Source organism: Myotis yumanensis, unplaced genomic scaffold, assembly GCF_028538775.1.
Source record: "Myotis yumanensis isolate MYYU_CA2020_CCGP unplaced genomic scaffold, mMyoYum1.0.hap1 SCAF_20, whole genome shotgun sequence".
Classification (NCBI taxonomy): Eukaryota; Metazoa; Chordata; class Mammalia; order Chiroptera; family Vespertilionidae; genus Myotis; species Myotis yumanensis.
In genome coordinates, this window is record NW_027223771.1 from 15,815,087 (window position 1) to 15,841,354 (window position 26,268).

Sequence of the window (26,268 nt, forward strand, 5' to 3'; positions counted from 1 at the left end):
ACGTTTTGCATTTTTTTTATTTTTACTTCTCTGTTTCTTCTAGATAAATGGGGTGGGGTGGGTAAGGGGAATATTAGGTAGCAAAGAGTGGATGTGATGTGAATAAGAGCTCAAAATTAAGACAGCCCAGGTTCAATTCTGGTCAAGGGCGTGTACCTTAGGGGGTGTGCAGGAGCCAGCTCGTCGATGTTTCTCTTTCATTGATGCTTCTAAATTTCTATCCCTCTCACTTCCTCTCTGAAAAACAGAATCAATAAAATATATTTTTAAAAAAGAAATAGCCCATAAAAAATTAACTCTGAGGTAGTTTATTTAGTCATTTTCAAATGTATGTATGTGTGAGTTTGTATATATTTAAAAAAAAATACTGTACACATGGAAACTAGAGGATTTAAAAAGCATATAAGAGAGGGGGAGAGAGAGAGAGAGAGAGAGAGAGAGAGAGAGAGAGAGAGAGAGATGGCTTTTGAAGCCCATTGGATATAATATTGTTAATTCAAATCCATTTGTCTCAACCAGTGGCATGCACAATGGCCTCATCCAAAGAGAGGGCTTTTAATATTTACCATAAGAATCAATGTGTTGTCCATGGTCTCAAAGGTATTGCTACTCACAACAAATGTTCCAGATTTTGGTGTTGATTTCATTTCCTTGATATATTCATATAGAGGTTAGTTTTCACTTCCAGTGATGGTAAGGAGGAAAGTATAGCAGGTTCAGAGATCATATTTTAGATGTCATTCTTCTACTTTTGAGAAAATTAACAATTTGTTCTAAGTAGCATCCCATTTTAATACAAGGGACTTCTGAAGAGAATGCGGGCCATAATATATATTTAGTAATAATTTATTGGTAAGTAATTTATTCCTAGTAAAGTAGATCAGAGTACCCACCCTCCCCATATCACAGTTAATACTAATTTAAACAGCATAAAAAAGAAATAAATGTTATTGAAGCAACAAATATCTCACGGTTTTCTAAAAAGAGCTCTGTAAATTTTATATTATTCATTACCTGTTTTTTGAAAAATAGGCTTCTTTTGTTTTTCTGTATCTACACTAGAGGAGAACTATGGATTGGCGCATGATCACAAATTGTAGAGTCTGAAAACCTGGGGGAAATCCTAAACTTCCTTATATTTTTAACCCCTCCATTCCAGATTGTGATAACTGAATGAGTTCATTGATGGATATAGAAGTGCTCAGGAAAATGCTTGATTATCAGTTATTAGCAGAGATAGTTTTTATTAATGACTATAAAAGTATTAGAACAGTAGAATATCTATGGGATAATATTGGGCAAAAAGAATTTTGGGAAATTTAGTTGATCCTATTATATGCATGGATCATACTACTCGCCTGTGGGGTATGTTCAGACTGTCATCTCAATTTGTAAGTGTAATTAAAATTATTCATCTTTTACTTAAATGCATTCTGGACTTGTGGTGATTTAGAAAAACCCTGTCTAATTCTGAGACTCTTAAAATTCTGTTGTTATTTTTTCACTTAAAAATTCATCATATTATATTATATTTTTGAACTTTGGGGAATTTATGCTTGTATAAAGTTAGAGGTTTGGATCCAAATCTATTTTTTTCCAGTGAGATATCCACTTATTGCAACCTTTTATTATAACATAGGTTATTCTTTAATTTCAGAGGCTATCATGACATGTGATTTCAATGTTTTAGCTAAAAGTCTCCTTTGTGTTCCTTAGGTTTCTGAGAGTTCTGAAAAAGAAAAATGTCAATTGGATGAAAATCGCATGTTGTGGGATGAAATTGCCAAGCTAAGCCTGGAAATGGACTCAGTACAAAATCAGACCCTGGAAATGGGAAAAGAATATTTGGAGAACATTGCAATTGGCAAAGAAAAGAAGGACCATCCTCAAAACACAATAACAGAAAGAGTATCTCAACACAATGTGCAGCTTGAAGTTCTGAGAGCTGAGCTTATGATGCTAAACCATAAACTGGCGATCGAACAACAAAACAGAAGAAGACTGGAAGCACAAGTTGAATCATATCGGTCTAGACTAGCTACAGCTGTACAGGATCATGAGCATTGTCAGACATCAAAAAGAGAGCTAGAACTTGCTTTCCAGAGAGTAAGAGATGAATGGTTTTGTTTATGGGACAAAATGAATTTGGATATGTCTAACCTGAAACATAACAATGAGATTCTTTCTCAACGACTTTCTGAAGTGGAAAGTAAAAACAGCAGCTTAGAAATTGAGCTTCACCACATAAGAGATGCTCTGAAAGAAAGGACATTGGTTTTAGAAGGAGTAGAAAGAGACCTCAGTCAAAAACAGTGTCAAAAGGAGGAAACTGGACACGTGCATCAAAAGGAACCAGGTAAAGTGGATAAAGACATTGGAAAGCAGGAATCCTCAATGGAGAGGCTTTCTCACCTACAGACTGAAATGATGTTGCTTCAACAGCAACTGGATGAGGATCACAACCAAGCTGACAGAGAAGAAAAGACGGTAATTAACACCCAAGATCAGATTCGGGATATCATGAAAATATTTGATTGTGAACATGAAAAGTATGTTCTTAGGCTGCATGGAATAATGATGGATTTACTCAAACAATGGCATAGTTTTAAAGAAACAGTACTTCAGTATGAAAATGATAATGCAGAAAGAAATGTAAGTATCCAGACACATAAGTATTTTTTAAATTTCCTAAGAGAAAATTCAGAGTAATATTTGATGATGGCTAAATGCTGAATCTAGTTGAATATTAAAAATGTAGATATTATAGCCCTAGCTGGTTTGGCTCAGTGAATAGAGCATTGACTTGAGGACTGAATGGTCCCAGGTTCAATTTTGCTCAAGGACACATGCCCGGTTGCTGGCTCAGTCCCCAGTAGGAGTGCAGGGGACAGTCAATTAATCATTCTTTCTCATCTTTGATGTTTCTATCTCCCTCTCCCTTCTTCTCTGAAATATATATATATATATATATATATATATATATATATACACACACATATATATACGTGTGTGTGTATATATATATATATATATATATATATAATGTATAGTTTATAAATATGTTTGCTCTATCAGCTTCAAAGCAGACATTGTAGTCAGTAGATGGACCTTAGAACTGAGAGATGCTTTGTTTTGAGTAAAGACTTGCTGCCCATGAAATTTTAAGATGTTACATTATACACTATTAATACATGCAGATTTATATTATAATTTGGTCTTACATTGATAGAATAATAATTTAAATCTTTCTGTCACCAAATTTAAAACTATTAGGAAGTAGGTAAATGGAAATGCTCTACCTAAAAGAGTACTTTGAAATTAAGATTCAATTAAGTGGATTAATTTGACAGCTAAGTTCAGATCAGATTTCCAGATGAACTGAAATGTAGATGCTGTATCACATAGTACCTTTCCTTCAGTAACATCTTATATATTTGAGTTGGTATAATGTTATTTTTATTCATGCCAATTTGAATTAAATTTGAAAATATTGCAGTCTCAAGTAATATATTCCTATGATCTCTCAACTCTTTTCAAGGCATCTACTTTTCATTACATCATAATTTGGGACAAATATGATGAGTTATAGCAAATCTATACTTTATTTAATCTTCCCCCTCCTATTTATAATTTTCTTTGAATACTTTTACAAATAATGTGCTTATGTTTCTCATTTTGAGGCCTAATTACTATCATTTGGAGATAAGTTTGTCCAAGACAGAGAGAATTGTAGCTCTCTGTGATTCATGAACTTGGAATTGGATCTCCATTTCAGACTAGTGAGGGGTAGCAGGGTTTATGTGTAGCAGGAAGGGAGGTGAAGGCCTGATTACCTAGGGCCTTGAAGGCCATTGGAATGACTTTTCTTCTAAGTTAGGAACCTATTGGGAGGATTTGAGCAGGGGACTAAATGTGTGAGGAACTCTGAAGTTAATTGAAGACTCTGGTTAAAAAATAAATAAAAAGAGAAAATTTTCCATAATATCAAATTCACTACCACTTGATCCACCTAGTGCCCATTTCTCTTTGAGATGTTAGTAGATTGTAAAGCTTTGAGATTTATGGGGGAGGGGAATTGAGAGTAGGGCTGAATCAGCTGTCTGATGAGGCAGGAGGGTTAAATTTTCTGTGACTTTAACCTGATTAAGCAAACAGGAGCATGTCCATATGAGGAAAAGAAGGTGAATTGATGTAGCTGGTGATATTTTTCCAGTCATAGATTATTGTCATAACATTATGATAATAATATATGACTCTAACAAGGTATACCCAGGGTAGGGCAAAAGTAGGTTGATAGTTGATTGTATGGAGAACAATACAATAATTAGTCAATTAGTAAAATAATTTAAAATAATCTGATTTATAAAATCAGTAACAGAAATATCTTACCAGGCATTTGTGAGAAAACTTCAACAAGAAATGGCTGATTTCAAAAGAAAACTATCTACAATAGAGACTTCTCAGGAGATTGAATCACGTCATCATGTGCATTTAGAAGATAAGAAACCAGATTTCAAGAACAAACTAGATCAAAGCAGAAGTCAAGTATGTATGAAATTTAACCTGTCATCAGTTAATCTATAGCTGGTTAAATAAAATGTTTTAGGGTACTACTTTTCATGGCAGCTTTTGTTATGGGTTGGCTCAACGAGATAGACCACCGACTCAGAATTTAAATTTGAAAGCCATTTATTAAGCTGGCCAGCTGACCACAGCCCATACCTTCCCCCTCTGGGAAGCCTCGTGGCATGTGGCAAAGAGCAAGTGTGCATTATGATTTTTATAGCAAAACAGTGTTACCTTAGAAGCTCACAGAAAGTTCATAAGCACAAAGGGGGGGTAAACAGAGTCACACCTGACTGGTCTAAGACAATCTAGCAATTTTTCTTCCACAGTTCCTAACCCTGCAAACCCCCTCCATACGTCAGTCCCTCCTCCCAGCACATACACAATCCTCATAGCCTGGCAACACAATCCTTCCCCATATGTCAGTCCCCCCTCCCAGCACATTCTGTAACATTCTGTAACCCTTCCATGGCGCAGTCCCTCACCCTAGCACATTCCCTACTGGTCTTATGCCCGAATCAAATCTTTGATTCAGTGCCTTCCTCTACGATATGAAATTGAGGAAGCATTTGGCAATGCAGGGATCAAGCCACCGGGGAAGAGTCTGGAATTTGATGGTGAAGAATTGGCCAGGGTCTCGGCCACTGACATAGAGTCTTAGTTCCCATGTCTTTCTCCTTCCCATTGGTTAGTTCACCAGGTGAGAGGCATGAGGAGGATGGGGTTACAATTTCTAGTGCCTCTTTCTTGCAACTTTGATGGTGGTTGGAGTGCTCAGCACCACCTGGTAGGGTCCATCCCATCTAGGTTCTAGGCTGCCAGGGTCGTGACATTTCACCCAGACGAGGTCACCTGGAGAGAAGGCAGGCTGCGTTGGACTGGTTCTTGGTGCGTCCTCCTCTCGTGCGGCTCTCACCACCCGTTGTGCTGACGTGGCGCTGCTCTGCAAAGCCTGTAAGGACTTAAGCAAACTTTGGGTAGATGGCCGGGCAATTTCTTCCTCCCCCAAACTGGGCACCAATGGCAGCGGTCGCCCAAACATTATCTCAAAAAGGAGTTAGCCCTTGGATGTATGGGGTGTACCTAGCTCTGAGGAGAGCAAAAGGAAGGAGACTTACCCAGTTTTCGCCAGTCTCTAATTTTAACTTAGTTAATGTTTCCTTTAAGATCCAATTTATCCTCTCTACCTGTCCAGAACTCTGTGGTCTACAAACACAATGCAATCTTCAAGTAACTCTTAGGGCCTTAACTATGGATTGTAACATTGGCGATAAATGCCAGGCCATCGTCGGACCCCATGTATAGTGGCAGGCTAAACCGGGGGACAATTTTAGTGAGGAGTTTTCTAATTACTACCTGTGCTGTCTCTGCCTTGGTTGGGTATGCCTCAGGTCAGCCAGAGAAGGTATCAATGAAAACCAGCAAGTATTTATACCCTCCTTGTCCTTCTGGTATCTCGGTGAAGTCCACTTCCCAGTGTTCTCCGGGTGTCTGACCTCGGAATCGCTGTCCCAGTGCGGCCACAACAGGGGGCCCTTGATTCACCCGGGCACACACTTGGCACCTTCTAGCCAACTCTTGAGATATTTTCTGGAGCCCTGGGATGTAAAATTCTCTTCCCAGTAGTTCTGATAGCTTCATTCCCCCAGGTGGGTGCTCTGGTGGGTCTGGGAAGCGATGGTCCGCCCCAGGGCTTCTGGCATTATAGGCCTCCCATCTGGCAGAATTAGCCATCCAGCCTCTCTTTCCCGGGCCCTTAGTTTCTCAGCTAGCCTCTGCTCCTCTGGCAGATGAGTAGGCTTCTCTGGGAGCCTTCGTGCTGGCAGGGCTACGAGAACTTCTAGTGGCCCTACTGGTCTTTTAGTCAATTCCTTGGCCCCTATATGGCTGCCAGGTGGTTAAGTATCTCAGCAGCTTTTTCCTTTCCTCATGAGGTCAGGAGACTTCTTTAAGGTGGCTCCCGTGTCCTCCTGTAAGGGCAGTGTGAGGAGATATATCCCTGTAGTCCCTGGGTAGGTCTGGCAGGGCCAGTGCCGGGGCGCTTACCAGGGCTTCTTACATCTCCCCTGGCTCCTCCTCATGTGCCCCCCGCTACCGGGTACCTTCCTCTACGAAGCTGCTCCCGTCGTCCATGTAGAGGGTCTCATCCGGATTCTGCAGGGCTGGTCCACAAGGTCCTCACAGAGGGAAGTGAGGGTAGTCAGTGTCTCCTCGCAGTCAGGCAAAGGGGCCTCTGCCTTCTCGTCAGAGAGGAGTGTGGCAGGGTTCAAGGCAGCTGTTTTCAGGAAGCTGAAATGTTTACTCTTTTTCCCTTTTCCTACCAGAGGGCCTGAGTGGGTGCTATGAGTTTCACAAGGAAGTCCACCTTCCCCCCCCCCCCACTGTCAGGGTTATTCTGGGCTCCTGGGGGCCAGCTGAGCTCCGACAACCCCAATCCACCTCCTCCACCAGCATGGGAGGGAGTCGGTTCCCCCGCATGTTCAGGGCCCTCCCTTTTCCAATGTCCTTCCTTTCTGCAAAATGCATATTGATTTTTCCCAAGCCTGGGTTGGACTCCTTTTCTTTCACGAGGCTTTTCTTTGCCCTTGTTGTCTCTCCGGCCCCTTGGGCCTGTTTCCTCGTTTAGGGCCAGGAGGACCTTGGCCATCCAGGTGTTTAAATCTGCCATTGGGTCCTTCAGATTGTCAAAAACCTTCTGGGCCACCTCAATCAACTTAGAGATTGATTTCCCCTCAAACCTTCTAATTTCTGTCATTTTTTTCCTAATATTTGGGGCCGACTTGGAAACAAATGCAACATTGACAGCCCTCCAACTTTCCAGGGCATCAGGGTTAGGCCCCTGGACTGTCTCTGTCACCTTAGAGAGGTTTGTGGGTCTCCAAGCAGCAGCTAGGATGCCCCCTAATAGAGCCTGGCGATACCGATCGAGAGCCTCCTTTCCCCTGTCACTAGAGGGGTTCCAGTTGGGTTGCCTGGAGGGAAACACAGCCTTTAATCTGTCTTTTATTTGTTCTTTCAGAATTGACTAAAGGAGCTTTATTTCCCTACAGGGTCTTATATGTCACAGGGCCTCACAGGGTCTGTAATTCCTGTAACAGAGGGCTAGTATTCACCACTTTATTAACCCCCTCTGTTCTAGACAGGCCTTCCCCAGTTTCCTACAGTTGAGGTTTTGTGCCACCCCTGACATGGGCATGGTCACACAGGCCTGTAAGACAGTATACAGGTTGCTAACTGTCAACTGTCTCTCAATAGAGACCAAAATTTAATGGGTATTCTTCTTTGCTCACCTGGGCAACTGCCCTCTCGGCAGCTAGACACCCTTTACTTTTTGGGTTCATTCCACATAGCCTTTTTCCAGGACAGTTTACACATAGGCCAGTTCTTCTTTCTAGCCACAAATACAGTTTGTCCAATTTTGTTAAAATGTATTCTAGCACAGGAGAAAGTTATTTTGCTGTACATAGGTAGCTTAATCCCTATACAACTGGGCTTGGACCTCTGCCTAGCAAATTGCAGTCTATAAGTTCAATATGCAGCCTCCAGTCCTCCTAACCTAACGAGGTTTCGGCTAGTCTCTGAGTCAGACTTCTGCTCTCTTGGAGAATGTCAAAGTCCTGATGGCTCCCAGGTCCAGGGAGAGTGCCCTTTTCTTAACTCTGTTTACTAGTTACAGGGCCCTGTTTTCCTTGTCTTCCCACCAGTCCCCTTTATGGCAGAACAGCGACCAGGCCTCTTTGAAGGGAGTATACTGGAAAGGGATATCAGCCCCTCCTCTTCTAGCAGCAACAGGTACTAAACCCTTTCAGTACATTTGCAAACAGGGAGCTTTTACTAACTCTATCTGCAGCTTTCATAGATCCCAGGCTTGCTGCTCTATTCCTGGGGCTGTAGGAAGGCCAGTAACAATCACTGGCTTACGGCTTAACTGCTGTAGCCTGCAAGCCAAAAGCCAAAGTACTTTCTCGCTGCTGCTGCTGCTTCTTCTTCTTCTTCTTTTTTTTTTTTTTTTTTTTTTTTAGGGCTACTGCAGGCAGCTCAGGCATCCAGCTCCCCTTCTTTGTTCATTCACTCCCCAATCTGGTCTGGAGCTGGGAAATAGCGCCTCGATCTGCCTTGCTTCCCCAGAGGGCTGCTTGTCTGGCCCCAGATCTAGAGGGCCTGCCAGCCGTAGTGGCAACATAGGAACTTCAGGACTGGCGGATGTTGCAGGGTCCTGCAGTTTCCGCCCCCCCCCCCCCTCTCTCCCTCCATACGCTGTCCCTGTCTAGTATGGGACGGACTGAAGGGGTTGAAGGACGACAAAGCCCCTCCCATCGGTGGGTGTGGAGGGAAGACAATTGGCATCGGGGGAGGCAGGGGCTCCCAGTCAAGAGCTGGTTGCGTGGCCTGGGCTTGAGGCCCGGGCTCACCCAGATCTGGTGCCAGGGGACCATAGGGGGCAGCCGGCTAATGGGCTCTTCCTGCTCTCCCTGAAGGACCGGGGGAGCCTTTCCCTTCTGGGGCCCGGCCAAAAGAATTGTCTGTCTCTGTCCCAATTTTTCCTCGGGAGGCAAGCCCTCATTTACCGGGGTTTCTTGGACAATATGTCAACCCAAACCTGAATATAAGGAATTTTATTAGGATGCCCTGAGTGGCCGTGTATGATGTAATGGACCCGGTAGGCAGTGGTCAGATCAAAAGACCCTGCATCTGGCCACCCCTCCTGGAAAGTGGGCCACTCCCATTCATAGAATCGCTGTAAATCAAAAGTATTAACATTATAACCTTTAAATTTACCCTAGAACTTCAGTTTAATACAGTAAATTACAACCTAGGTAAGAGCAGCTGATAGACAAATCTTTATTAACTGGGCTAATTCTCCTTAACAGTGAGCAAAAGATTCTGAGAAAAATAATTCTCGCAGCTGCCGAGAGACTATTTGCAGACTGCTAAGGGGCCAGCCCAAACGTTCAGCCAAGCGTATCAACAGAAAGCAGAATAAATCAAAGTAGCTCTTACTTTACACAGACCAGTAATGATTTACACTTTCTTAATAGACCAGCCCAGGCTGGAGCTGTATCCAGTCTCCCTTCTCTGTAGTAATTTGGCCAGTCCCACACAAATAAACTTTGTCCCGACCCCATGATGATTGGTGGCGAGAGACAGACAAGGGAAGGGGTGACCTGTTTTCACAGATCCTCACTCAGATGCCCGCCTGGCCGCGTCCCTTGGGAGCTTAGATTGGTTGTAGCTAAGGTGCACCCGTATAAACCCCGGGTCTGGTCACCTCCACATGGGGGTGAGTCACCGTTATGCCATATGACGAATCTCGGAACCGCAGGTTGGGGCCCACTCGGACTCCGTAACCGAAGTCGTGGAGCCACATAAAGGAGAGGAGAGGGCAGGCCCCCTCCTTCCACACTCACACACTTTCACCAGACATTCACTCAGAGTTTAAACAATTCTCCCAATTTCTAACAATTTCCCAATTCCTGAGGGAGCTCTATAGCTTCCCGGGAGGTGATCAAGCTCCCCTTCCACTCACCCGGAGTGGGCCTGACTGATAGGGGGTCGACAAAGATGACTGACCCTATCCCATTTGACAAAGACAAAGACAACAAAGAACAAAGACAAGATAAATTAGCCAAATGCAACCTAAGGTTGCCCGAAACCTGCAGCTTGCTCCTTGAAGTCCTGAAAATTTTCAAAAAACATTGCAGCAGGGTGTACACAGAAGCAGACAACTTTTTGACAACAAATACCAAGACAAACAAATACCAGACAGACAAACCCAGTGCAGCCTACAGCCGCACGAACCAGGGACCCCAGCCACTGTCGTGGCCGCGGGTCAGGACCAGGAGTACCGCTGCGTCCAACCCTCCGTATAGGTCCTTCCGTGGGACGTGCCAATTCCTGTTTAACGACCGGTCCCTTACCTCTCTCGAGAGTCCAGGTGGCTTGGTTTCCGAATTGAAAGTTTTGGGTGGACTGGAGGCCTCCTTGATAGTCATTCTCCACAGGTGTGGGGTATCTCGCTGAGTGCCCGGGGACAACTGGGGGAGAGCCTCCTGCCTTGAATAGGGGGTCCCTCTCCTCCCTTCCGGGGGAGAGCCTCCTGCCCTAAACAAGGGGTCCCTCTCACCCCTGCTGGGGGAGAGCCTCCAGCCCTAAATAAGGGGTCCCTCTCCTCCCTGCCGGGTATCTCGCTGGGGCCTCCAAATGTTATGGGTTGGCTCAACGAGATAGACCACCGACTCAGAATTTAAATTTGAAAGCCGTTTATTAAGCTGGCCAGCTGACCACAGCCCGTACCTTCCCCCTCTGGGAAGCCTCACGGCATGTGGCAAAGAGCAAGTGTGCATTATGATTTTTATAGCAAAACAGTGTTACCTTAGAAGCTCACAGAAAGTTCATAAGCACAAAGGGGGGGTAAACAGAGTCACACCTGACTGGTCTAAGACAATCTAGCAATTTTTCTTCCACGGTTCCTAACCCTGCAACCCCCCTCCATACGTCAGTCCCTCCTCCCATCACATACACAATCCTCATAGCCTGGCAACACAATCCTTCCCCATACGTCAGTCCCCCCTCCCAGCACATTCTGTAACATTCTGTAACCCTTCCATGGCGCAGTCCCTCACCCTAGCACACTTTCTTGTGTATTTCCTTGTGGTTAATATATGTAAAGCCAATGTCCCTAATGACCAGACTGACCAAATGACCAGACTGACCAAACGACCAGTCAGCATGAGGTGGCATTGACCACTACTCGGTCTCTCCCTACAGCCCACGAGAGGGGTCAGGTGGGACTGGAGACTGGTGAGCAGGCTGAACTGCTGACCTCTTGGCCTTCCCCCCCCCCAAACCCGAGGATCCAATGGGTCAGCGATAGTGAACAGGGGATCGGGGTAGGTGGCGGAAGGACCGGGATGACTGTCAGGCTTTTGTGATCACCAGCTCATCCCAGGCTGCTCAGAGGCTCAGGCCTGCGGGAAAGAAGGAGCCAGCAAATTCATCTACATGTGCGTGCGTGCCTTATCTCTTGTTATGTCCTTCATTTTGAGGTCTATTTTTTCATACACAATTATTCCTACCCCAGCTTTCTTTTTCCTTTCCATTTGCCTGGAAGATATTTTACCATTCCTTCACTTTCAGTCTGTGGGACTCCCTTGCTTTGAGGCGGTTCTCTTTCTTGTATACAGCATATATATGGGTCATGGATTGTCTCACCAGCTGTTTAACTTGCCAATTCCGAGTGGATGTTATTCGATTTAGTTGTCCCTTCTATCTGCTCCGTGAGAAGGCGCAGGACACGTCCACCTATGGGGTCACCCTTTTGAAAACCAGCATTCTATTCTCAATGTCAGTATCTGTGCCAGTTACTTATTGCTGCTTAATACACCACCTCCAAACCTTGTGTCTTAAAGCAGCATTTATCTTGTGCACAAATCTGCAGTGAGGCCAGCTCATTTCATTTCCACTTGTCACCAGCTGGGATGACTTGAAGCTTGGAAGTGGAAGCATCTGCAGCAGCAGTTCTCAACCTTCCTAATGTTGCGACCCTTTAATACAGTTCCTCATGTGGTGACCCCCAATCATAAAATTATTTTCGCTGCTACTTCATAACTTAATTTTGCTACTGTTATGAATTGTAATGTAAATATCTGATATGCATGATGTGTTTTCATTGTTACCAATTGAACATAATTAAAGCATAGTGATTAATCACAGAAAACAATATGTAATTATATGTGTGATTTCCGATGGTCTTAGGCAACCCCTGTGAAAGGGTTGATCAACCCCCAAAGGGGTCACAACCCACAGGTTGAGAACCGCTGATCTAAAGACTTGTTTATTCACGGTTTGGTCAGGTGCAGTGGGCTTCTGGCTGGGACGCTCCCTGGAACAGTCTCAGCTGGACACCTGTATGAGGACTGACCATGTGGCCTGTGCTGCTTCGTTTTTCACAACGTGGTGGCTGGGTTCCCAGAGTGAGCTTCCCTGGAGAGAGTCAGATGGCACCAGACATAGCAGTCACTGTTAGGTTAGGTAGCTCAGGAGGCGGCGCAAGAAATAGAGAGTCCAGTGAATCAGAAAAGAAAGGAAAGGAAAAGGTTTATTTCTGCATCCTCGGGAGACCCACGTACCCCCAAAGACAGGGCCCGTGGATTCACACCAATAGGGAGGGGGGCGTTTTTTTTATACTGAGGTTGGGTGAGGGGCGGGGACATGAGCTAAGGTATTCAGTTGAGGAAGTTTCAGCTGCAGGGGGTTCAGCCAGGTATTCAGGAATGAGTTAGTATCTGTTTGGGGTCGGTGTTGATTCAGGGAGAAGCCAGTATCTGTGTCTGGCATGCTGATCTGTTAGACATGCCAGGGGGAGTCCATCATCTTGTCACATGTCTGCATGTATCTGATCCTGGGCTCTCTCTGACCTAACAGTCACCATTATCACTGACCTGCCAGCAAGTTTGCTGTTGATGGTGATGATGTTGTTTTGTTTACTATGTTCCCTGATTTTGTGGGAAGTAACAAAGAATTTTAAGATAGCATTATTGAATTAAGCCTCCCATGCCCACTTTTTGGGTTCTAGAAAAAATATCGAGGTTATGTGGCTAAACTTTAACAGTAAGAGTTTTAATTTCTCTGTAATCCAGGGAATCATTTCTTCTTGGAATGCAATTCTATTTAGCATCAAATGTTTTTTTTGGTTCAGTAAAAGACCTATGGCATTAGAATCTGTATTTATGAGTCATGAATTAGTCTCATTTTGAAAGTCTTATCTTGATGACAGTTCTGAAAACCACAGTATGATATCTCTAAAACTCTTTTAAACATTGTGAAGAGGTTAGATGGGGGAAGAGGTAAGACACTTTCTACTAAGGGCCAACGTGTAGTCATTTTGTGGAGGAAAAACGTGAAACAGTCACAGAAAGAGAAGCATAAAGTCAAGTGCAGATGTTGTGTGGCAAAGGCGGCACCAGTAAATGTATTTTTGTGACTCCTGGTCATTTTAACGTTGATTTTGATTCTGAGTAATTAAGGTTCCACATTCCAAGACTCAATCACCGTACAGATAACATTTTATTGCCATTGAATTCATTTCAAAATGTCATACTGGTGAACACACCTTCATAACCAAACTAGATTCTTTTCTTCATGCAGAATGATGATCTTATAGGAAAACTGCAACCGTCATCTTCAAACTGTATACATCTGGATGAAGAAAAGACACCTCAAGAGGTGTTATCAAGGGAAGCACTTCTAAAGGAATGTGAAGAGCTGGAGGCTGAGGAAGAGAAGTGGAAACAAAGGGTCAAACAGCTCAGAAGATATCAGGAAAAGCACATGGCAGAAGACTTTGAATTAGAAAAGTATAAACCGAAGCTTGATGAACGGATAAAGGATATAACAGACAAAGTGACCCAACTCGACTTATTTTTACAGGTTAAGTTGTTGATTTAATGTGCTATAAATCACTGCAAATTACATTTCTGATAAATACAGGGGTTTTGCCTTTCCTTTACTTCCTTTAATGGTAATTTATTTTACAGATTTCTGGAAAGAAGGTGGCATTTGTTTTTCCTTTTTAGTATTTCAGTTTCCGTCATTATTATCACTGAATTGATCTTTCCAAATGATTCTTATTAGAGGATCATTTTATTTTTAAGACCAGTTGATGTTAAACAAGAATATTTGAAAGAAAAGGGGGCCCTGACTGGTTTGGCTCAGTGGGTAGAGCGTCGTCCTGTGGGCTGAACGGTCCTGGGTTCGATTCTGACCTAGGGCATGTACCTTGGTTGCTGGCACATCCCCAGTCAGGGGTATGCAAGAGGCAGCTGATCGATGTTTCTCTCTCATCGATGTTTCTAACTCTCTATCCCCTTCACTTCCTCTCTCTGAAAAATCAGTAAAATATGTCTTTGGAAAAAAAGAAAGAAATGGGGGAATGTGATTTAAAAATTGTTCCATACTCTTGGATTAAGTTATATCCTTCTACTTTAAAATTTTCAAACTGATTCTATTATTCCTTGCATTATCAAATTACATGATTACTAATAGAAGAAAGATTAACCTTATAACTCAGATTTAATTCAGTGGACATTGATGATAAACATTTTAAATGTCAGCTTTTTTCACACTTCAAACTGATCTCTGATTCGTTGACTCAAAACTAAAGAAGACAATTGTAACTGTTCAAGTTATACTTACTTTATTTTTTTATTTTTTGCTAAAAGTATTACAAAGGGTATTACATATATGTCCTTCTCCCCCCCCTGCCCTTAACAATCCCTTGCCCGCCCTTACCCCCCAGTGTCTTATGTCCATTAGTTATGCTTATATGCATGCATACAAGTCCTTCAGTTGATCTCTTACCCCCCTCCCTCCTGCCCCCCAACCCTCTCTGGCCTTCCCACTGCAGTTTGATAATCACTTTGAGGCAGCTCTGCCTCTGTATCTATTATTGTTCAAAAGTTTGTAATGGTCTTTATTATCCATGAATGAGTGAGATCATGTGGTATTTTTCCCTCATTGACTGGCTTATTTCACTTAGCATAATTCTCTCCAGTTCCATCCATGCTGTTGCAAACGGTAAGAGTTCCTTCTTTTTTACAGCAGCATAGTATTCCATCGTGTAGATGTACCACAGCTTTCTAATCCATTCATCTACTGATGGGCACTTAGGCTGTTTCCAGATCTTAGCTATGGTGAATTGTGCTGCTATGAACATATGGGTGCACATATCCTTTCTGATTGGTGTTTCTGGTTTCTTGGGATATATTCCTAGAAGTGGGATCACAGGGTCAAATGGGAGTTCCATTCCCAGCTTTTGGAGGAACCTCCATACTGTCTTCCATAGTGGCTGCACCAGTCTGCAATCCCACCAGCAGTGCACAAGTGTTCCTTTTTCTCCACATCCTCTCCAGCACTTGTCATTAGTTCATTTGTTGATGATAGCCATCCTGACAGGTTTGAGATGGTACCTCATTGTTGTTTTGATTTGCATCTCTCGGATGATTAGTGACTTTGAGCATATTTTCATATGTCTCTTGACTTTCTGAATGTCCTCTTTTGAAAGGTGTCTATTTAGATCCTTTGCCATGTTATACTTACTTTAAAAATGTATCCTGCCAAAACCGGTTTGGCTCAGTGGATAGAGCGTCAGCCTGCGGACTGAGGGGTCCCAGGTTCGATTCTGGTCAATGGCATGTACCTGGGTTGTGGGCACATCCCCAGTAGGAGATGTGCAGGAGGCAGCTGATGATGTTTCTCTCTCATTGATGTTTCTAACTCTCTATCTCTCTCCCTTGCTCTCTGTAAAAAATCAATAAAATATATATTTTTTAAATGTATCCTTTTATTTGCTTTAGACACGAAGAGCATCTCAAGAAATCTCAGAGCCGTTAACATGTACTCATAATGCTTCAAATATAAGTCATTTGGAACTCAGAACACCGCTTTTGCAAACCTCTCAAGATGATAGCAGAAATAGAAACCGAAAAACACTTGTGACTCTACCAAGAAGTATTGGAACGCCGCAAATGATTGGAGAGGAAACGAACTTGGTAAGGCAAATGCAGAATCAGAGAAAATAAGTTTAACTCAGTAATTAGCCTCTAAACTTAAAACATAATTACTATAGTGCCAGGTTCATGAGATTAGGGGGGCGTGAAAGCTAACTAAATAGTAAAACTTTGGCAAATGAACTTACCATTCAAATGTTCTTCCAGGACAGTTATCTCTCCTCCTTTTTTGGTTTTACGTGCCTTTAGTTTTTTCCCCTTAATATTTTCATATAGTTAACCTGATCTACCAGTCTTTAAGCTGAATGTCTTGAAGCTCTAAAATTTAGTAATTCTATATAATAAAAGGCTAATATACAAATGGACCAAATGGTGGAACTACTAGTCGCTATGATGCGTACTGACCAGTAGGGGGCACATGCTCAATGCAGAAGCTGACCCCTGGTGGTCATTACACATCCACAGAGGGAGCACTGCTCAACCAGAAGCTGCGCTCATAGCTGGCGAGTGCAGCAGCAGTGGCAGGAGCCTCTCCCACCTCCACAACAGTCCTAAGGATTTCCAACTGACAGCTTAGGGCAGTGATGGTGAACCTTTTGAGCTCAGCATGTCAGCATTTTGATAAACCCTAACTCTGGTGCTGTGTTACATATAGAAATTTTTTGATATTTGCAAACATAATAAAAGAAAGATTTATATTTTGATATGTATTTTATATATTTAAATGCCATTTAACAAAAAAAAATCAACCAAAAAACTGAGTTCATGTGTCACCTCTGACAAGGCGTGTCATAGGTTCACCATCATTGGCTTAGGTCATCTGTGGGACATCCCCGGAGGGCTTCCAGACTACAAGAGGGTACAGGTCCAGCTGAGGGGCCCCCCACTCCGAGTGCATGAATTCCCTGCAAAGGGCCTCTAGTACTCTTATAAAATTGCTTGTCAGAATCCCCCTAAATAGAAACATTTAAGATAACAACTTAAACACAATGGGTTAAGTTACTCCAACACAATCAGGTACTTGGTAAATTTACTTTCTTGATTGTGACCTTTGTTATTATCACTAGAGGGCGCCATTAGACAAACTGTCCTTTATAGTTATCTACTCTATATAAAGACATACATGTTAAATAGGGAAAGATTACCATAGGGGTGGGGGACAGTATCATTGACAAAGTGGCTAAAAAAAATGTGATCTGCAGGAGGAGGGTGTGGGGAAGACAGAAAGGGCAGATCCCACCTCCAACACCTTGGTAACAGTGGTATAAGCAATGGCCTCTGGAGCTGTTTTCGGTCATTTGATCACCAGCCAGGCTACCTTGTTCTCCCTTAGAGGTTGTTGCTCTAAATTATACCTCAGTGTCAAGTGATTAACAACATCTCCAAGGTAATGAGTGTATTGTACAAGGGTGGTGAAGGCAAATGCTTGGCAATGTCTTTGAGGGATTTTTAAAAAAATCTCTAATGGGGCTACTAAATATGTCCAAGGGCCTCTTCAAGGATCTTGTACGTACCGCCCTTCCAGAGGCAGCAAGTATTACCTCATAAGCCATCTGCATCACTGACAGCCTCCTGACTTTGGATTCCTTAGCTGGGACCCCCTCTCCCCACTCCCTAGAAACATAAGTACTTTTCAGAACAGTTTAGAACCTGTACTTGAAGAGAGTAGCTCTGCTCGGATACATTTTCATTGTTAAAAAGGAGTTTAATGGGAAATTCCCTTTATCATTGTGTCTACTTAAAAAAATGCAAGTCATTGAGGGAAAAATAAAATACTAAGCATCTGCTGTTTACAATCCTACAGGGCTCAGAAGCAGCCAGCAGAGGTCAGCACTGAAGTGCTCCTTCTTGCAGGAACAACAAAGCAGATGACTGAGTACTACTCATATGAGGCCAGTCCTGGAGACACCTTGTGGTGGAAATCCTGATTATAGTTTTACAGGCAATAGAAAACTTGGTGGTTCCTACTCTGAGAAACGTTTTTTATGAATCAAATAAACTTGTAATAGTAAACTGATTAATATTTGTCTTTAAGTGAAAATTTTTGCCACCTTCTTGGATAGAGAACATTAATTGCTACTTTCCTTACAGCATTTTTATTTCAGTTTTTGTAAAATGTCTTGCTGAGCAGTTGTCCATTTTCTAAATAGTGCAATGAAGGAAATATTTGAATTTTTATTTTATATATTTGCATTTTTAAGTGAAGTTCACTTATGTCTATATCTTGCCAGCCCTTGAATGACTGATGACTAACATGGCAATGTCAGGACATCTTGATATAGCAACTAGCTTTTGTTGTGTATCAGTTATTAATATATCCATTCATTATCTTATTCATTGAGTTTTTTAGTTCCATAATTTGATTGGTTCATTTTATAGTTTTCATCTCTTTGGTAAGGTCCTTCTTTTGTTCATTAATTTTATTCCTGAGCTCATTGAACTGCCTTCTTGTATCTCACTGAGTGTCTTCATGACAGCTGTTTTGATTTCTCTCTCCTTTATATCACAATCACCCATTATTTTGAGTTCCTTTCTGGAGAAGAGTCATTGTCTTCCTGTGTAATTGTTACCTTGGTGGTCCATGCTGCTTGATGGGTTGTTCCTCTGCTGGCACATTTGAAGTGGTGAGCACTTTTCTTATTTAGGAACATTTTCCTTTCCACAATTCAGCAGGTGGATAATTTGAGGTCTTTCTTTAGCTGTCCAGTAGGTGGCAGGATAGTGCAGTTTTTGTTTTCTCTTACCTGTCCTACTTAGCTTGGGGAGGGGGACTTCTCCTCACTTGCTAAGTAAAGCACTGGCACAAGGTTGCCACTGAATTAATTAGATGGAGTCAGAGCCAAAATCATTCACCAAGTCCTGATTCTGGTTGTGCCATGGGGATTGTTTCCATCTCTCCTGGGCTGGACAGGATCTGATTTCCCAAGTACATTAAGCCAATGTAGAGTCACTTGTTGTTCTTCAATTCATTTATTTGCTGTTTTGTGTTGTTTTCTTCTTTTCTTCTTCTCCTGGTGATCTGGGGATAACCATTTAGCCACTTGGCGCAAAAAGAACAAAGACAAGTGTCCAGCGGCCCGGCCGGCTGTGTTGAAAAGCTTTCAGTCCTCATCGTCCTTGAACATCCCACCCCCTTCAAAATAGGTTCTCCCTTTTCCAGATACTGGAGATTCCCTTCCATTTACCAGTTCCTTCACCAAATAACCTCCCTCATTTATGAAAAACCCACAAAAAAAACCCAAAAAAACCCCACAAAATGAATAAACCATAAAAAAGAAAAATCATAAAGACCACCAATGACCCATACTGAAAGGCCAGAGGACCCATGGTGGCCCCCTCCTCCTGACCCCAAAGCAGATCCAGAGCCTTCAAACTATCAACATGCCTTCTGAAGACAACGGCCTCCTCTCCTGTCTGCCTGTGGTACCCGGAGTGGCTGTAGAAGGAGGAAAGGGTTCCCATGCTGCTTCCATTTGTTCTGTTAGTGACAATGCTGTTCCAGCCCTAGGTGTCACACCCCATTTGTGAAACTCCTGTCTCTACCTCCAGCCACTGGTATCTTTTCAACAAATCCACTTTGGCCTGGGGATGCTCACAAGGCAATGACAAACCGCCTTTCCAGAGGCAGACACCATGTGAGCATGCCCCTTAGGACACGTGTTAGCTACTTCACCTCCATTCAAGCATGTGTGCGCATATGCATGTGTGTGTGTATGTGCAGGTGAGCAAATACACACATGCATGCATTCTCTCAGGGCTGGGCCCTCCTGATCCAGAAACTTGACTCCCTCTCCCAGAAGCTTGGTGGTCCCAGGAGAAGCCCAGACCAGCCAAACCATAAAGACCAGGATGCCCTGGGTGGACCCTAGAGACAGGCTCACTGTTAACCCAGAGCTTTGCCAAGCCAGGCCTGGGCCCCATGTCCTTCAGGCAAGGGCAGTCTTCAAGGCAGGCAGCCTCAGGCTTTGCTTCTCTCCAGCTGGCTCCTGGGGCCACTTTTCTATAAACACTGGGTCTGCCCAGCCTGGGTGATGGGGCAGTGAAAAGCCTTGCCCGCCCCCTCCCGGCAAGTGTCCACAGTGTGCAGAGGGGAACATGTGCAAGAAGCAGGAAAGTGATTTGGAAAGTGGCTGCAGTGCCCCATTGTCCCCCATTGAGGATGACACTTTGATTTATTATTTCTGAGTTGTTGGAGGCCAGATGTAAGCTGGCAAGGTCCTTGCACCTGAAGGGGCTAGCAAGGCTGGGACCCTTACCCACACAGTTTTCCCACACTTGTTTGGATGGCGTTTATCAGTAGAATAAGAGCAACATTTGTAGAATGAGAACAGCCTTTCATAGCTTACCAAGAAGTCTGTAACTATTTACTGAGATATGCTGTACTGAGAACTTGTCCTTCTGCTGTGCTCCTCCCTTAGAGATTAAGAGGAACAAAGAATACATTCCTCTTGATAGACCTCCTATTCAGTGTGTTATGTATAAATAGTATTGTGTGGCTAATAAAGTTGCTTCAGCTCATCGAGAGAACTGGGGTCCTCCCGACCCCGCTTTCCTGTCTTTCTTTCTTTTCTCAATTCCCACCTCCCTGCCTCAGCCCGGCTCAACCCTGTCAGGCTGGTCCTGACAGATCTGGCGCCCGAACAGGGACTGAGGAACTGGGAAAAAGACGGTGAGGAACTCCGTCGGGCTTGGAGAGACGACGGTGAGGAACTCCTCCAGATAAAGAGTGCACTCATTAAGGTAAGGGAGGAGCAATTTTTTGATAATTGGGAGTAAAGCATGGGGCAATTAGAATCTAGAGAAAATGCCCTTTATGGGCAAATGTTAAAGTCTATGCTTAATAGTAGAGGAACTAAGGTTAATGACAAGCAAGTAGAAAATTTTTTAAAATTCATTCAGGAGGTCTGCCCTTGGTTTCCTGAGGAAGGAACCGTTAACTTAGAAACGTGGCAGAAAGTTGGGGAACAAATGCGTGATCATTATAAAGCCCTTGGGCCAAGTAAGACCCTGGTTGATGCATTTTCCTTATGGAATTTAATACGGGATTTTTTAGACCCCAGGCATGACCATAATCAACTGTCTCTTAAGCCAGAAAAAAAAGGAGAAACAGCGTGATAGCACAAAACAGGGGTCTAAAAAAGACAGTATATTAAAAAGAAATAATGTAACTTTTAAAGGCAATTTAACTCCTCAAGATGAGGGGGATTTTGAGGAAGCTGCTGCTCTTTGTCATAATGATAATACAGGTATTGTTCAGGCAAAAGAGGAGGAAGAATATTTTTCTGCTGGAACTGAAGAGGGCAGTGATATAGAGGATGTGTTGGAATGCTTTTTAGAAAAATTAAAGCTTCTTGGCAAGAGAAAGAGAAGCCGCGGGGGCCGTTCCCGCAGCTCTCTGCTGCCTTGTGCAGCACCAGTTCCACTCTCCCCTCTCCAGATGGCTTTGCAGGAGGCACGAAAGTGTGGTGTGGAATTGGGCATTCATGCCTTCCCTGTTATGGAACAGGTGAGCCCTCACACGGGACAGCGTGAGCGTGCTTATGAACCGCTTCCTTTTAAAACCTTAAAAGAGTTAAAAACAGCCTGTGCTCAGCATGGGCCCACTTCCCCTTATACTTCAACCATCTTGGAAACTATGGCCTCAGAGGCTCTCCCACCTAATGATTGGAGAGCTATTGCCAAGGCTTGTTTATCAGGAGGGGATTATCTCTTGTGGAAATCAGAATATGATGAAAAAGCTAAAGAACAAGCTTCTCATAATAGAGCTGCCCAGATTAATATATCTTATGAAATGCTGGTAGGTGAAGGAGTCTATGCTGATACCCACAACCAAATTCAATACCCCCAGGAAGCTTATGGACAGATTAATGGAGCTGGGATTAGAGCCTGGAAAAAGTTACCCACCTCTGGTCAGAAAACAGAGGAGCTCTCAAAAATTATTCAAGGGCCAGATGAAAAGTATCAGGATTTTGTCTCTCGGCTATTACAGGCTGTTGGCCGAGTAGTGGTGGATGGAGTGGCTGGCATGTGAGTAGTTAAACTGTTGGCATATGAAAACGCCAACACTGCCTGCCAAGCTGCACTGCGGCCCTATCAAAGACAGGGGACTCTCTCAGATTATATCCGCATTTGCGCAGATATTGGTCCCTCATATATACAAGGAGTTGCCATTGCAGCTGCATTAAAGGGAACCACCATTGAAGGAATTCTTCAGCAACAATTTAGCACAGGGAAAAGTCCAACATACAAGTGTTACACTTGTGGAGGAACAGGACACATAGCAAAACAGTGTCCTTCTAATAAAGGGGTTAATAAAGGAAATGGCAGAGGTCCCAAACAACCTGGACTATGCCCTAAATGTAAAAAAGGAAAACACTGGGTAAATGAGTGTAAATCTAAGACAGATATCCAGGGAAATTCTTTGCCTCAACACCAGTCGGGAAACTACCAAAAGGGGCCAGCCCAGCCATGGCAAATAACAGGGGCATTGTCTATTTACCCTCCTATCCCTGTGCCGTCTCAAGGCCAGCAGGTTGCACAGCACCCACCTGCCACAGAAAGCAAAACGAATACAAGAGCTATTCCGAGCAACCCCCGGAAGTGCAGGGCTGGACCTTGGATCCATAGGAATAAGACATTCTGTCTGCCCTGGGTGCTGCCCTTGCCTACTGAAATAAACAAAATATCATTAGATTTAAAATCTTCCACATAGAGAAGAAATGACAATTTCCTTGCATTTCTGATACAGCTACAGCAAATGCCACCGGATCTGAAATTTAAAAATACGTCTGGGATTTCTGTGCACGTGTAAAGAGAAAAACTGGCTTGGAACTAAGGCACGCATTGTCCGATTTTGGACATTTAGATAGAGTTCTAAGCTGAAATCTCTTTACAGATGTACAAAATAAAACCCAAGACTGATTATTTCCTAACAAAAATAGCAAAATTTGACCCAAAGGAAAAAAGATGCTGGCTAGATTCTAGCAGCAGGATTGGCATTTCCATAATAAAGAACAGTTTTTAAATACTAATAAAGGATATTAAAAAGTTAACTTCAAGGCCAAAAAGGAAATTCAGTAAAATTGTCTCTGTTACAAAAATTTGCTAAAGAATATGCCTTAAAATAATAAATTGGATTTAAATCTCAAGAATTATTAAAATATATTAATTATAAAAATCTAAGTAGCCCAGGTAAAAGACAGCTATGCCCTTTAATTAAGGCTGGCTTCCCAAAGCAATTTCTAATAGAGGAAGGGCTAGCCTCCCTTCCCCCAACAGAGCAGGTAGGCTAAAAATTTCCTGCCAGTGACAACTTTTAAAGAGAGGCTTGCTTCTCAGTTTCCCATCCTTAGTAGAAAGAATGTAACTAATTTGCATTTTAATGGTTACCTGTTTTCAGTCAATGGCACCCTGAAGCTTTGAGAGTTTACTAACTTAAATTAGATATTCTGAAATAACAAAATGCTAAAATATTAGTCTAAATTTCCCTCAAGAAAAATCTAAAGGACAGAATTAAATCTATTGATTATATCTTGTATTTTTGAAGTTTATTCTTAAAAATGTTACTGATTGAGAAATGCTAAATATTTAACTTGCCAGCTAAGAGTTTATAGTTCTAGTTAAATAAACTAGGAGAAATCATATAATTATAATAAAATTTCAACATTTGTCTAATTGAAAAAAGAGGATAAATTTTATAATCCCAACCAAAATTTTTAAATACAAAGATCAGTTTTAATTTAATTGATATCTCTTAATAATTATAAAAGGTATATAATCTTTAAATTATATATACACATATATATTTAATACTTTTTTAAGTTAGATTTTAAAACTATAATCAAGAAATGACTTTAGGACATTTCATGGGCCCTGAAATGTTTTCAAAAGTTTATTCTCTCTTCTTAAAGGATTTTTTAATAAAGGCAATTTAATATACTTGAAATCACATAGAAAGCTTTATCAAATAAGTATTAATAAATATATATTTTAAGTTTTTGCCTCTAAGAAAGGGCAAAACAAGTTATCTTATTTAATATTTCTTAAAATACAACAGTAGAGTTTTAAGATATATTTTAAAATAACAAAAGCTCATTAATAATTTTTAATATTTTACAACAGCATATTATACATTTATTCCAAACAAACTTACAAACTAATTGTTTGGCAGCAATTTAATAAGAACATGAAAGGATTTTATCCCTTCCACTATGTGGAAGGCCCCCTGGGAAGGCACTTAAGTATTCTATATTGACCTCTCTTGACCTTTTTGCCAAGGGGGTCCCTCTTCCAATTGCCTACAACTGTTACCTACGCTCTCTGTTCATACTGAGGTTAAAGCCTCATGGTGGCTGGTACCATAGATCTGTCTCTTGCCCAATAGCGTAAGCTGGGCCCTCTCTGGAGAACAAACCTGGGTTCCCCATGATCAATGCCAGGGCCCAGCCAGCAGGCGAGGGGATCCCAAGGCAGTTACTGGGCATGGAGGCCACAGGGGCATACGCTACCAAGGAGACACCCTGCTTGGCCCCAGAGGATGGCTGGTTAGTCAATGACGGGTAAGACCCCTCTGGGAGGGGAGACCTAAGACAGGCACAGTTGCAGGGGGCCTCAGGGGAGAACTTGGGGGTCAACAGAGGTGGGGCAGAGATCCTCACCCCCCCCCAACTATGCAGGGGCTTGAACACTCGCCCCTTCTGAGGGAGGTCTCCTGCCCCATGGCTGCTGCGCTTCCCAAGCCCAGCTCAGATCAGGACCTAGATAACAGAAAGAGACTTAGTCCAGCCGAAATCGGTACCCAGATAACAGAGACTTGGCTAACAGCAACTACCCTATATCTAAATCCAGCTTAACACCGGGAATGCTCAGGGCCCTCTCAAGGATACAAAATAATTCTTTCCATTAATATTTACAGTATAAACTAAGATTGTTATTAAAGTATTAAATTTGACAGTAAAATAGTAGTCAAGTTTTCAGATTAATTAAAATTATTCAAAAAGTATTAACTATAATTATCATTTCATGGTAAAATTGCTTAACATACAATAAACCTAAAGCAGTCATATTTTTGTACAAAAAATTAAAATTTAAAGTTATCTAAACTTCATTATATAATTTCCAAAAGCCTCCCAATAATTAAATTTTTAAAAAAGAGGGGAGGATAGTGGAAATATAGTGGAAGAATACCATATAAGGAAAAATATCCTGTAACTAATTTACATCTAGAAAAATTTTTTCATTTATAATGCTAATAACAAGACACCCATGAAAATATATATGGTGTCAAATAAGCCAAAGGAAAATCGTTTGGACAAAAATTAAAAGAATCCCAAGTCTAAATTATAGATATGATTCCTTTATTAACCTTTGGTCGAGAATACGTTTGTATATTTTCAGAAAACAACTCCAAGACCATGTGGATTCCTGCAACAGAAGAGAATTATCAGGACTGCTCCAGCCACAGAATAGCAGTGTCCCCGTGAGACAACAAGAAGAGAAGCAGTCCAGAAATGAAGATGGTGAAGACGCCTTATCACGCTAGCGGTCAGCAGCTGTGCGTCGCTGCAGGTTGCCCAGGACCAAACCAGAGAGGGTCGGACCTGCATTGCCACCATTTGTCCACCATCCAGGACTGAAATATTACTGCTGACATGTACACATAAAAAACTGTCGGACACTGAAACATGAACTTCGCCTAAAAAACAAAGAAGGGGGATCTGTTGGGGGCCAGATGTAAGCTGGCAAGGTCCTTGCACGTGAAGGGGCTAGCAAGGCTGGGACCCTTACCCACACAGTTTTCCCACACTTGTTTGGATGGCGTTTATCAGTAGAATAAGAGCAACATTTGTAGAATGAGAACAGCCTTTCATAGCTTACCAAGAAGTCTGTAACTATTTACTGAGATATGCTGTACTGAGAACTTGTCCTTCTGCTGTGTCCCTCCCTTAGAGATTAAGAGGAACAAAGAATACGTTCCTCTTGATAGACCTCCTATTCAGTGTGTTATGTATAAATAGTATTGTGTGGCTAATAAAGTTGCTTCAGTTCATCAAGAGAACTGGGGTCCTCCCGACCCCACTTTCCTGTCTTTCTTTCTTTTCTCAATTCCCACCTCCCTGCCTCAGCCCGGCTCAACCCTGTCAGGCTGGCCCTGACACTGAGTGACTTCCAAAAATAGGAACCAAATGTAATATAT

The 26,268-nt window shown here is 42.5% G+C and overlaps 1 protein-coding gene across 1 annotated transcript; it reads left to right on the forward strand.

The window, feature by feature from the left end:
- The first annotated feature begins 21,510 nt into the window (after window positions 1-21,510).
- On the forward strand, window positions 21,511-25,614 carry LOC138998592 (endogenous retrovirus group K member 10 Gag polyprotein-like). The gene is given in 2 exon segments (XM_070400734.1): window positions 21,511-22,673; window positions 25,470-25,614. Coding segments are annotated over 2 exon segments (1,308 nt in total).
- Window positions 25,615-26,268: the final 654 nt, after the last annotated feature.